Below are 13,907 nucleotides of genomic sequence, written 5' to 3' on the forward strand. Positions count from 1 at the left end.
ATTTTATCCAGAAATGATATGTATAATACTGGTTGCCTACCTATAAAAAACAATGTTTTTTTTCAGAAAACATTTGTATAAGTACATAATAATTTGAAAAAGGAATGTGTTTATTTTTGGGAAAAAGATTTTTTTATTGGAATATAATGAACAAAGACCATTTATAATTAGTTTCTCGACAAGATAAATTAAATTACATTATAATTACAATGAAACAATTTATTCTTTAGTGTATGAAGCTTTAACACTGGATAATCAGTTTTTGTTTCTATCTTATTGTTATTGAGAAAACAGGAAAAATTTAATTAACAGACACGGAAGCTCGTTATTTTTATTTCAGTTAAATTCCTATACTTCTGCAGTTTGTTGTGAATTTTTGTTAAATACAAGGACAATGTTTAGATCGATACATAATTTCTCACGATAAGTTTGTTATTGTGCAAATATTATCAGTGTTTAAAAATTGGTACCGTTTCCTGTAACTTTTTCAAAAAGAGTCATAATCTTCAAAGTAACCTTTTTATAAAAAAAAAACTCCCTTGTAATTAAAATGTGAAGCGTTACGCTTCTGGTCAATGAACTAAAATAAAACTCGAATTATTTGTGTAATTTGACGAGTGTACTTTTATTGTATGGATATAAAAATAGAAATTCTTACCTACGGTCAATATATGTTCATCAACTTCTTTGGTGAATTTGAATTTGCCGCTCTGCAAATATTCCTTCCAGTTGGTATGTATATTTTCGGGCTGGACGAAAGTAACATGGCGAATAGTACAAAGTGGCAATAGTTTGTCATGGGACCTTTCGGACGTAAATTCTAAATGAAATCATTAAAATTTAATCCAACAAACAGTAGCGGAAGTGTGCAGTGGTATGTAGTGGTGCTAGATAAGTTTTAACTTGGTGTATACATGTATTTTCATTGAAAAACAACAAAATGAGGTAAGTTATCGGCTTTTATATTCAATTTATTTTCGGGTAGCACATAAAATACCTTTGTTTCATCTTAGTTTTGTATGTATTTTAAGATTATGAAGTGTTTGCTAATGAACTTGATTTATTCTATGTTTTTGATAGTGTTGTCAAAAAGAGGAAATGCAATTAATTTTTTAATAACAATAGAAAAGTGACAGTATTTTTATATAATTATTGATAGCAATGTTATGAAAGTAAAAAATGTTTTTTTTTTCAAATATTAGGCCAGTAGTTTCATATATTTTAATATATTTTTATCGATTTGGAATCATTGGGTGTGTTGAACCCATTTGTAATGACGGGACGAAGTTTCCACCCCTATATCTACCGCATATAAGGTCATTTTTCCTTAAAAATTTCACATTTTCTGCAGTCGCGTGTTTAACAATGCAATAATATAAATTTAAACAAAAACATATGGAGTGATTACAGTTTTTCTATTTTAAATGAACAGATGTTTTTGTGTTTACTTTCAAGATTTTGATATGTATTATCCGGATTTACCATAACAGATACGAAATTTAGGTTTTGTTTGAATAGATAACGGGCCAATATAAACAAAGTGACACTTCACGTTAAAATGAATCACATGTGACTAAGTAGGGAAACCAAGTCGAATTTATAAAAGTTTCTTTGTAAGGAATACAAATATTCAAATTGTTCACGTTTTTATGAAATTTTATTAGATGAGTGTGTAAAAGAGTGTTATTTTATAATAATACTGAAATGTTTTCAGAATAAAACGTGATTTTTTAAATGCTTATAATAGAAATAGACTTCTAATATATTTTTTAAGAAATGTAATTATTTTTATCAATATAATTGATAATTTCAATTGATATTGCTTATTATATAATTACATCTTGACTTTTTTAATCAAAATTACATTTCGCAACATGTCATTTGTAAAATAATCAAGAGGTGGTAAATCTGAAGATTGGGGTGGTTATTCAAAATGTCTAGCTTGCTAAACTTTTACAAAACACTCAATTCAAGTGAACATACACTACCATCTTGTAATAATTATTATTTAGTTTATCATTATAATTATTATCACAATAAATAGTTTATTATCATATATAATTTTTTCAAGTTAATTTCATCTATGCTCTGATTGTTGCAAAAACTTGTAGAAAACACACATCTGTATAGCATCTGTTCACAAAAAATTTACCTTTGAACTGATTCTACCTCTCTTGATGAAACAGACACGTATACAATTGACTGGTATCTTTCAAAAACAGACTTAGAAATTTATTTTTTTTTATAAAACAAATTCGCTTATTTATTTATGAAAGTTATAACAATAATATTTTTCATAGTTGAATATTTAACTAATTTTAGACCAGTTAACAAATATTTTTTATCCTGGAGGGATTGTTTTAGCCTATTTTTGGGAACTTATATTATAATTAGTTTCCACAATTAAAGCCATTTTCAGCATGTCCTCAAATATGCAGCTTCACTCGTTTTACACTAAAAAAAAAATGTATTGCTCATAGGGATTTAAAAAAAATATTTTGGCAGTTTGGTAAAGGATTTGCTTACTTTAAATAACAAAAGTCATCACTTATATCAGCCGCTAACTTTCTGGTCTGATGTCATATTAATGATAAATTTTAAACCTGGATATATACGAGGATGGTCCCAAAAGTACCTGGCCCAACAATGTAAACACCAACATTTTGAAAAAAAAAATATATTTATTTGAAAAATCTTTGACCACCGATTCATTTTTCGAGTCTGTGAACAAAAAAATTATCCGAGTAGACTAAATCTGGCGAATTGGGTGCAAGAGCTAGCAATTGAAGCAAAAAGAAAATGAGGTGGCTACTTCTCGAAGATACGATGCATAGCTATTAACAATTTCCACATAAAATATGTTACTCAATATCAAATTTTTGATTATTTTCGAATGTGTGTTTACTATAATAGCCACGTATCATGCAATTGTAAATCATTGTGAGCCCACTCATCTTAACTGGGTTAAGAAACTCGTAGGATTGAGTCCTATACATAATTTGCATAGTGGGTGGAAGAATATACACGGTCAATTATAAGCTTGTTGGTTTACTCCACTAGGAAGTACATTAGGAAATAGTAGGTGGACGAGTATATTTAAAAATTAATTTTCTATATTACGACAGAAAAAATTCTCTTGTTGACGTTACTATACAGTGAGGGATAAAAATATTAGCAGAAACAGTAAAATATAATAAACATTTTCGGAAACTGAATTTTTTCATTTTTTTGTGAACTGGATTCGACAAAAAAAACGGTCAGGTGACTTTGCTTACGATAAAAGAGACTTCCAAAAAAATGTTGAGGACCTGTACAAAGCATAATACTATTGTCAAGATAAAGGATAATGTGATTGAGCTAGAAACCATTCGTTCAAGTCTTATATAAATTGATTGGCACTGATATAGGAGTTGCTCCTCTGCAGATCTGGAGTTGTGGTAAAAGCGGTGCTTCAGGCTGAAAAAGGGAGTTCGAAGAAAGCTCTAGCCACCAGGTTACAGAAAAACGCAGAAAACCTGCAACATCGACGATCGAAGAGGTATGACAAGTAGGGTTTCATTTAATGGTTAATGGAAGTTGAAGTAGCTCTCAGGGAGGTCTTCTTAAGCAGTTGTTAGTAGTCGAAGGGGCGGTTAGAGTAGTTTCCTCTTGGGCTTTGAGGCGAGGAGCTGTCTATTGGCGAGCCATGGGTTTCTTTGGCAGCAGAATTGTTTGATTTGATATTACGAATCACATAGCAGGCTTGGAGGTCATTCGGACGACTTGTGATAGGAGGTTATGTCAGTATTGACATAAACGGTATTACTGGGGCTGAATCGGAACTTGAGTTGGCAGCAGAGAGAATGGATTGCTCGAAATTAGATGCTGTAGACCCTTGCTCTATATTCGATTGAGGGGACAGATGGAGGTGGGTTCTTCGGAATTTTCCTCCGAATCCCTTGATGAGACAGAGTCGTCTCCGTACTCTGTCTAGATTATCGTTCAGGTGGGCCGCCCAATTAAGAGTACGAGTGAATTTCACTCTTAGATAGACGGCTTCTTTGCGAATCTTGAGCTTCTCTTCTCAAAGTCTCAATTGGAAGTCTTCTGGGAATTTAGAGTTAACCTTCCGCACCAACCGAAAATTGATTGAGAAGATTGACTAGTTTTTATACCTAAAACGAATTTCTCGACAATTCTAGAAAATAAACAACTCGCCGCTGCGATAAAACTTTAGACTTCCATTATAACTAGATAGTACCGGTTTCACTATCCATATCGTGGATGAGTTCATAATATTTTCTTTAAAACGCGTTGAGGTTGCCTTCAGACTGTTGGGAGGTTTTGTGTAAAGCTTTTGAGAGTCTTCGTCAATTAGGAGGATAACAAATTAAAAAACCAACTACAGAAGTATTTGATAACGTATTTTCTTGTTTTTTTTACTTAACCTGAATAATTTCGAAACCGCATGCAGGTGCACATTCTTCTATTCATTGAATAATCATTTGTGTATGATAAACATTTCCGTGTTAAAATTTGATGATTAAGAATTCTTGTTAAAAATTAACACGTAGTTTAACGATTCTTTTATTGCTATTTATATACGAGTAGTACGCTTTATTCACGCTAGGAGCATGCCTGATATTTACAACAATCCTCAAAGGAATAAAAGTATTGACTATAAAGTTACTTTACGTGTAAACAATCAACGAGCCCTTCCCACTCATAACCTAAATAGCTAACTCGATATTCTGAATAATTTCAGTTTGGAAATATCACTTGTTCTCTAAAAACTTAACCAGTAAGTGCGTGTCGTTAAATTTATATTATTGGTTACGCTAGGAATCATGTTTACCAATATAAGAAAATCTAGAAGGTGAGAAACATTTTATTATAGGCTTGTGTTAATATCTATAAGTAAAAAAGCAGCAATTGCATACAACAAACTGACAAATCGAGTCTAGCTTGAATACAACCGCTTACTTAGTATAAACAGGGCTTAAGAAATGAAAATTTCTTTACAACACAAACTGAACTTTGGCGGAAAACTGTTAATAGAGGAGCATCTTTCGTTTTTGAAATCGAAGCCCCCGAAATTTTTCAACTATTAAAAAGGACACTCAATAAGGAACCTATTAAAGAAAAATTTTGATACAAATAATTTTCTATACACTCATTCAACATCAAATCTGAAAACCCACTACTATCTACATTGTATAGCTGGTTAATTTGAGCAAATTTATATTTAGATTTCGTCTTCCACATCTCTTGAGAAGATACTAAGAATTTACGTAGATTTGTCATAAGAAAAAGTCTCGATTCGTTTTTGGCATATTTTTTAAAATGTGTTAATTAAACGTTATTTTTTAAGTAAAAAAATTGAAGAAACCGAGGAAAAGTTACATAAATATTATTCTAAAATCACTTAATTTACCCCACCCTCCCAAATTTTTAGCAATATTGATAAAAATATAATTTTTTCAGTATCGCCGAAATGAGTTCAACTCAAGAAGTTAGAAGAAGGTATTTTTTAGATACTTTAACTTCTACAATGAAAAACAATGTAATAGCAAATTTTTTAATTTTTTTGCTTGATTTCATAGTTGAAAGCAAGTAGGTAATAAGATACAAATAACATTCGAGGGGATCTGCAGTCTTATTTGCAGCTTGTCGTCCTCTTTTTGTCATAATGCACTTTAGTCCTGTCATCACGTCTCTCAACAGTCTTTTCGCAAGGCGGGCTCGCCAGAGATGGTAAGAGACCCCGTTTGTCTCTTACTAAACAACTCCAGCTAAATCAGACTAGTGACCGGACTTCCAACCGGACACTACCACCTAAAACGTCACCTTCGCACCATGGGCATCACGGATGATCCGGAATGCCGCTGGTGCTTGGAGGAGAACGAAATTGCAGACCACGTTATCTGTGAGTGCTCATCACCCACATGAGCGCGATTTAAACACCTGGACAAATCCCAAAACCTGCCTAACGATATCCAAAACTGTCTCAAAGGACATCGGACTTTGGTAACGTCAAGTGAGGCAGGACGGGCCTATCTGAAGACTTTGTGCTCAACGACTTCAACCCATGAACTATGCACTTTACTCCTTAAAGAGTGGATGTGCTTACTGAAGCTACAATTTTTGTTATTTTCACATCTGGACTTGTTGCAGCTGATTTCTCGATCTTGGATGCCTGGAGTGATTCACCATCTCATAAATTGATGTTGATATGGGTCCTTAGCTTTCAGTGTCGTCAATGATCTCAAGCTAAGGTTCTATCGAACGTGGAGCTTTTTTTTAGTAAATCAAAGCTAGATATTCGTACCGCTTGGTAGGAATTAGGATGACCCTTATAAACTATTTGCTTCCATCATGGATCGTCTCCAAGTTGTTCTCTTACCGTCCTTTTATCAATTAGGTAGTCGACGTTGTCTATAAACGTCAAATTTCAGTTCAAGATGACTCTTATCTTCCTGAACTCTCCTTGTTCCTTGTGGTATTCTATTTAGTCCAATTCCAATATGTAATCTTCTTTAATAGCTGCGTTAAAATCCAGCTTCTCTCCTCAGACATCATCATAGAATTTTCTGACGTATTAGAAGAAGGTTCCAGTGAACTTGTCTGCTTCCTGTCTTCTAACAAGTGCTGATAGTTTTTGTTTCTTCTTACAATATCTTCTTCTTGTTGTTAATGGTGATGGAAAGATGGTTGATCCTGGGGCTTCTGGTATTTTTCGCTCTTCTTCAGTATGATAGTCTCCGCTTTTTTCATAGGTCTGGATAGAGCTGGATTATCAATATTCTGTTTAATTTATCTACCTAGTGCTAGCAACATCAGCAATTTTTTCACTTGCTAAAGAATGACCTCGTGTTAGTTAGGAAGAATTTCAATAATTACTGTAATTAAACAAGTTTTTCATTGTATTAGAAATGTTTATTAATGTTCTTATTTGGCTGTTATGTTTTTTCCATGTCTTTATCTCTATCTGTAAGTAGCAGTATCAGTTGCGGATACTTTGGAGGTGCCAATATAGAAAATAACGAAAAAAAAATGAGTCATTTTCATCTCCAGTTGTTTTCCGAGATTATTTAAGCGCCTCCCCTAATTTCCTGACTCGATATTGCTCCGCATGTACTACGAGGGTTGTCCATAAAATAAAGCTCTTAAAGAACAACAGTTTCTAATTCTATTTAGGCGAACTAGGCGAATTTTGTAATTGTAATTTTGTAATTTGGCTTCTTTCCTCCCAGTTCTCGCCCCGGCGAGTTATTTTATGGACACGCCTCGTACATTAATGTTTAGAATAGTATACATAATCACCTAACGTGTCTTACATCATAAAATATTTAAAAATGTTGAAATAGTTTTTAGAATTTCAGTTAAATCAAATATATAACTTTTTATAAAACTTTATTTTGTCTATATATGTTGAACTAATTAAAGGAGTCCGTAAATTTCCATACCCTAGAGGAGTGAGACAAATATTGACCAGTTTGAACCCTGGTTTCTATCCCGCTTAGTGTCTTAACTCGTTAAATTTAGTTTTAAGGACCAAAAAAATTTGGCAGGTAAGAACGATCAAAGGTTGGGGTGTACTTTGTTCTTAAAACCAATTAAAATTGTCTACAAAGGTGATTTGAAAAAAATTATTTTCTTCAACGAAAATCAGTGATTTTCCTCCCGTCAATGTAATCGTTGTATGTAATGTCTTAGCCTTTTCCTATAAACAGCTTCAAAATTAATAGCTTCTTGGCAGAATCGACAGGTTCTTCCCGATGTTCTAATTTCGTACAGTTTAGGATTGAACATTTCTAAATGAAAAATCGTTATTCACAGTTTTCCGAGCAAGGTCATCATTTTATTGGACTCAAGATGCTGCAGCCCTTTCCAACGGACACCTTAAACACCTTAATAATTAGTGACTTCTTTGCAGAACGGATATTATCTTTCCAATTTTCCGTAGATGATAATTTACGATACAACGTCTTCGTCGTTCTCATCTGTTCAAATATCAAGGTCATTTCAGCCAAGATGTTGCAGCCTTTTCCTATACACAGCTTCAAAATTAATAGCTTCTTGGCAGAAACGACAGTTTCTTCCCGATGTTCTAATTTCGTACAGTTTAGGGTTGAATATTTCTAAATGAAAAATCGTTGTTCACAGTTTTCCTAGCAAGGTCATCATTTTATTGGACTCAAGATGCTGCAGCCCTTTCCAACGGACACCTTAATAATTAGTGGCTTCTTTGCAGAACGGATATTATCTTTCCAATTTTCCGTAGATGATAATTTACGACACAACGTCTTCGTTGTTCTCATCTGTTCAAATATCAAGGTCATTTCAGCCAAGATGTTGCAGCCTTTTCCTATAAACAGCTTCAAAATTAATAGCTTCTTGGCAGAAACGACAGTTTCTTCCCGATGTTCTAATTTCGTACGGTTTAGGGTTGAATATTTCTAAATGAAAAATCGTTGTCACAGTTTTCCTAGTAAGGTCATCATTTTTCTCGACTCAAGATGTTGCAGCCTTTTCCTATAACAGCTTTATAATTAATAGCTTCTTGTCGTAATGGAAAGTTTCCTTTTCGCGTTTTTTCTGTTGTATTTTTTTCTATTATTATCAATTCATGGTTAGTTCTTCTTTGGTTCAGTTTATCAAGTATGAAAGGAATGACTCAGCCTGCATTATTGACCTTAATGACCTTCTGACCTATTTATGTTCATAAGGTATAAAAAAAATAAATTTCCTTCCTGTTAATTAACGTAATATGCGTTCTACAGCACTTGAATTAAAATAATTTTTAATTGAGCATGAATTTACGGTTCCGCTTCTATTTTTGCATGTTTTTATATTTTTTTTTTGAGTACATCCACATTTTTTTATCTAGTACTGCATTCGTTATTAATTGTATGCATTCGAAATTACGTTTAATTCACAAAACAACGTGGGGGAAGAGGGAAATGAAACATTGCATCCTTTAACAAAGTAAAATCCATACCAATTTTGACATTGAAAAGAGGAAACCTTCCAGAAAAGTTTCTCAAGACTCAGAACATAGTTTTAGATACAAAAGTCGTAATAGTTTCCTTCATGAAATTACTGTTAGTTTCTATATGAGTAACTATAAGTAAATATTTTTATGTTTGTGAAATTCTACCATAATTCATAGACAAGATGGCGTGGGGTTAAAAAAGTATGCTTTTTGTTTCGTCATGTTCTACTAAAACTATCGATTTCTTTGGAAAATGTAATCAGCTACCTTGGCTTCAACCTCCTCCTAGCACAAACGTGATTTAGGACCGTTCGTTATGTATATATCATGAAGATGGCGTTTCCGTGTCAGGTTATAAAACATTTTACCAATTAAATATCTCACTTCGTATTGCGAGCAGACTAATCAGGATATGGATATACCAGAATTTGTTCAAATGGTGATTTTGCTGATCCCAGTTTGGCGCATCAATTCTTAAACATTATTTGTAAGATTTCAATTTTTTAAAAAAGTCAGGTTACCAAAGATTGCAAAGGAAGAGAAACCGAATACCACCAGCAGGACGACCACCTACAAGATGTAAGGAAAACTGGTCTTCATCATCACAGCTGCAGCTAGGTCATCATTGATGCAAACACAGAACTAAGTCTTAGCGTACGATGAAGAATAAGACATTCAGTTTCATATAAAATCCATTTTTTTGACAATATTTTTTCTTTCTGTACTATAATTTTTTATATCTGCTAATTACTGTTTATTAAATAACGATAAAATACATTTACCTGTAACGTTGTGGTTCAAAACTGAAAATATCTATCGTTGAACTCAGTTCGAGTCTAAAATAAGCCAACCGCGACATTGAGTTATCCCTATTTTGTGACGGGAATATTGGGGTTAATTCCCTATCAGCCGAAATTGACGTTCCACAAGATAAAATGACGTGTAAGGGATTTGCATAATTAATTGTGGTAGGAGATGTACACAAATTCAAAATGTGTGTGATTGAAGATGTATAGATATCGAATCCAAAAAGAAATAAACAAGATTTTCATGTGCGCGTACTGTAGTGCCAATTTTGATCAATAAAAAGTACTTTCATCTAATGAATGAACGAAAATTATTATCATTTAAGTAGAAAACAAAAACAAAGAAAAACTTCATTTATTTACATTATCTTCACTTTTATTTACAAACAATGGTAAAAACAAATTTCCAATGACATAAAAAGAAGATTATAGATTATGTTGAGAATCGTTTTGGCTTTACAGCCACTCTGCATTCTTCTCCTCTTAAAGGTGGCAATTTTTTGGAGCCAAAAACTAAAGAATAACGTCCTATATGTCGAAGAAAAAACCATTGTTTCACCAAGACAAAGCACCGATTCACAAGTCGATGGCAAATTTGATTAAATTGAACGAATTACATTTCAAATAGCTTCCTCATCCACCGTATAGTCCAGATCTGACTACCAGTAATTACGCTGATCTTGAAAAAATGCTTATCGGTAAGAAATTCGGCTCAAATGAAGAAGCAATCGTTGAAATTGAAGCCTATGTTGATGCAAAAGACAAATCCTACTACAAGAACGACCTCGAGAAGTTAGAGAAGCGTTGGAATGATCGTATTGCTCTTGAAGGAGATTAAACTGAAGGACCCTTAATTGACCTTCTTTTACTTTGGGGGCGTTGTAAATTCGAAGAGAGTTCGGATTGATTGTGGGAATCGGTCTGCCGAAGGACTATTAGCCCATTGCTGTTATCTTCATGATCTGCTTGGGTCTGATAGTCGACTGGAGACTAAAGCACCGACGGGAAGATTAAAATAAGCTTCATCATATATACAAAGGTTCAGATTTGACAACAAACTGAGTTTTTTTACTTTTAGTTCTCCGTGAATGTAGCAAAAAGAATGAACGTCAATTTGGGAGTCAATTTCGACTTCGTGCAACATAAATGACGTCGTTTTTTAGTAATATTCAAGTAATATACCCGCCTCACCCTCGTCATCCTCATCTACCCCGTTCCTCGTGTGTTAGAATCGTAACTGTTCATAAAAATCGTTAAATGTCTTTATTTGTTATGATTTGAGCCTCTGGTTACATTTTGTTGTGATTTTGTGATATCCATTTGATTAAGTCATTCACTCCCAACTAATATATATACTACTGACCTAACTAATTTATGACGAGACGCTTATGATTCATTGTATTGTCCTTATTCCTCACCCCAATACATCACCCACCCCCGAAAGCCAGCAAGATGACTAAGACCATTAATTTTAATAGCACAACATATAGTAGTTGATCGGTGGCCATGTTTTTGCACAAAACGAATTATATATACACTAAGAAAAATGAGATATTCACATAAGTCATGAAATTTTTTGTTTTCCATTATTGTGAACTTGATCTCGACGGGCGGCGAGCGTGCAGGACTGCGACAACGATCGCATGGAGTTAAGTTTGGATAATATAGTGACGGAAAAAATGTCATTTCGACCAAAAAAATCACTAAAACAAGTGATAACATCCTCTAGGAAAAGATCCAAAGATTTTTTTGCATCTATAAGCTATATTACCAAAAGTAAGTAGTCGCCAATAATTGAAAGTGAAAGAATATGATGATAAAAGATGAAAATCACTAGGTGCTAGATCGGGAGTGAATGGGGGTGTTCGAAAGTATCCTATTAAAATTGCTGAAGGAGTTATTGGATTATTCGGAAACGGACATTGTTGTCAACAATTCCTGAAGTTATTAAGCGTTTTTTAGAAACGATTTTTCCACAGTAGAGAAAGATCTTGTCACAATTCGAGATAATAAGGATTACCCTGAACTGAATCGACACTATGGAAACTTCTATAATAAATAGATTTTCGTTGGAAAAAGTTTACATAGTAGAAAGCACTTTCCAGTAAATATGTTCTCAAATTCTTGCGAAATGCGGGAAAAGAAGAAGTGATTGTGCAAATATAGAGCCCTTAACTAATTCTAAGAGAAAAGTTTCAAAAACAAATATTTTTTTCGTAATGAATGACGTTAAACAGTTATTTTTGGAGGCTGCAACATTTCATCTTGCGATATGTCTAGTTATAGATCACGAAGAGAAGTAATTTTTTCGAGTACGGTCCTGTCGAATATCAAATAAAAACAAACATTGATAATTGAAGTCAATCGCACCTGGTATATCACCGAATAAATATTTCCAAACGTCACAACCACTTCCCATCTGATACCCCCAACCAGATCGTTTCTTTTTTTTACCCCCCGATTCATATATCGATTCACGACATCTTTGATGAACGAATCGAGTCTTGTGACACATTTCGAACCGTAGTCGAGATGCTCGACATTCATTTGTTTCCTTTCACGGTAACCGCTAGTTTTTTTTATTCTTTCACCTATTGAGTGGACTTTGATATCGCTATCAGGTCGTTTCCTGAATTTATCAGAAGCTTTGTTTTAATGTTCCATTTTGTTATTCGAGTGTTTAGTTTGAAATAATACGGATGGATAACGATATTTATCGGCAGTTAAACAGGCTGGAAGAGGAGTTTAATGATATTCTCAATTACAGGGATAGTGTTTCTTCTAATAACAGTGTCTGTAGTTATTCTGGAAATAAAAAGGAATGGGAGGACTACTGGGCTTGGTTAGTATGTGTATTTTTCTTTAGCTTATTCCTTTTTGGAGATTTTCTTAGGATTGTTTCGTTTATATTGTATAAAAATCTTTTGTTTGATCCCTTTGATGAATAATCGAGGTTTAGACAGAAATATTACACTAAGAAAAATATTTTTTCGAACAGAAAATTTTAAAATAAGATAATCGAATATTTTCATACCCGCTTCAACAAACCCTTGGTCCTTTGAAAATTTTCAAACTCTACCAAACTCTACCCGACCAAATTCTATTTATAGTCGTAAGTTTTGTATAAAGTTTAAATTAATTCTGATCGCTCTTAGTACGGCAAAATCGAGGCCAAAAAGTCAGTTAATATCATTGAATGAAAATATATATCCAGAAAAAATAATAAACAACAAGAAAAGGATAAATTAAAATCAAAAACACCAAAAAACAAAAAAAAACAAGTGCCTTGTACTAATTGTGACGCTGTCTACATAGGGCAGACATCTCAGTATTTAGAAAATAGATTGAATAGTCATCAATACGATAAAAAATTTTTAGCTCTATTTTGTAATATCTAATAAAACTACGAATAATTTAATTATTTACTGCTAAATATTTGAGCAAGAAATAAATTTCTATTTTTATTTTATTTTCATTTTGATGTTCATGATAGATATGATCTATTGATCAATATAAACACGAAAATTGTCAGTGTCAATATCACATTTTGATAAAGACTTAAATAGAAATCGAAACGTCAATTTTTATCATTCAAAAATTATTAAGAAAAAACTAATTATAAAACAGGAGAGACCTAAAAATCAAGAACATTTAGAATCAAAATCATACAATCATTATGAATTAGGTGAATAAGAGTAATTGGGACCCTTTTTTTTGCTCCATTATACCTTGATACTCCATTCGATCACAGGTGAATATCTCGCAATTTTTTCAATTTGGAGTTAAACTCATCTTACCTTCTTCCTTGTTCCAATTTGTTACAAAGATTTAGTTCTTTAGATCCTTATGATGTTTCAAGTTATAAACCCTCAAACTTTGAAAACCGGTGTTTCTTTTCGGAATGTCTCTCTCCACAACTGAAAGCTTCATCCGCTTTTTGCCTTTACATTGACCTACGGTTGATACTTCCTATTGAGGTCCTTCCTCTTCTCCTTCAATCATAATTGATTATCTACCCGCTACCATAGTCAATCAGAGTCAGATATAATCGATGAAGTCGAAAAAGAATATCCAAACATGTTCTAAAAGAAGTATTAGAACACAGATCCAGTATACAATACTAAGTT

General features: G+C 33.1%; 1 protein-coding gene across 5 annotated transcripts in view; it reads left to right on the plus strand.

Moving 5' to 3' along the window:
• The first annotated feature begins 752 nt into the window (after positions 1 to 752).
• The window catches only part of LOC130441608 (protein enabled), a 33,044-nt gene continuing 19,889 nt past the window's right edge, over positions 753 to 13,907 (plus strand). The window contains exons 1-2 of one of the 5 annotated variants that reach the window (XM_056775358.1): positions 753 to 945; positions 5,464 to 5,502. In XM_056775358.1, coding sequence (XP_056631336.1) covers positions 941 to 945; positions 5,464 to 5,502 — 44 coding nt within the window. In that variant the 5' untranslated portion in view covers positions 753 to 940. Of the gene's footprint in view, positions 946 to 5,463; positions 5,503 to 12,326; positions 12,623 to 13,907 lie in introns of those variants that run through there. The other 4 variants (XM_056775357.1, XM_056775362.1, XM_056775356.1 and 1 more) reach the window with 4 other exon arrangements.

The sequence above is a fragment of the Diorhabda sublineata genome, chromosome 3 (genome assembly GCF_026230105.1).
Source record: "Diorhabda sublineata isolate icDioSubl1.1 chromosome 3, icDioSubl1.1, whole genome shotgun sequence".
Taxonomy (NCBI): Eukaryota; Metazoa; Arthropoda; class Insecta; order Coleoptera; family Chrysomelidae; genus Diorhabda; species Diorhabda sublineata.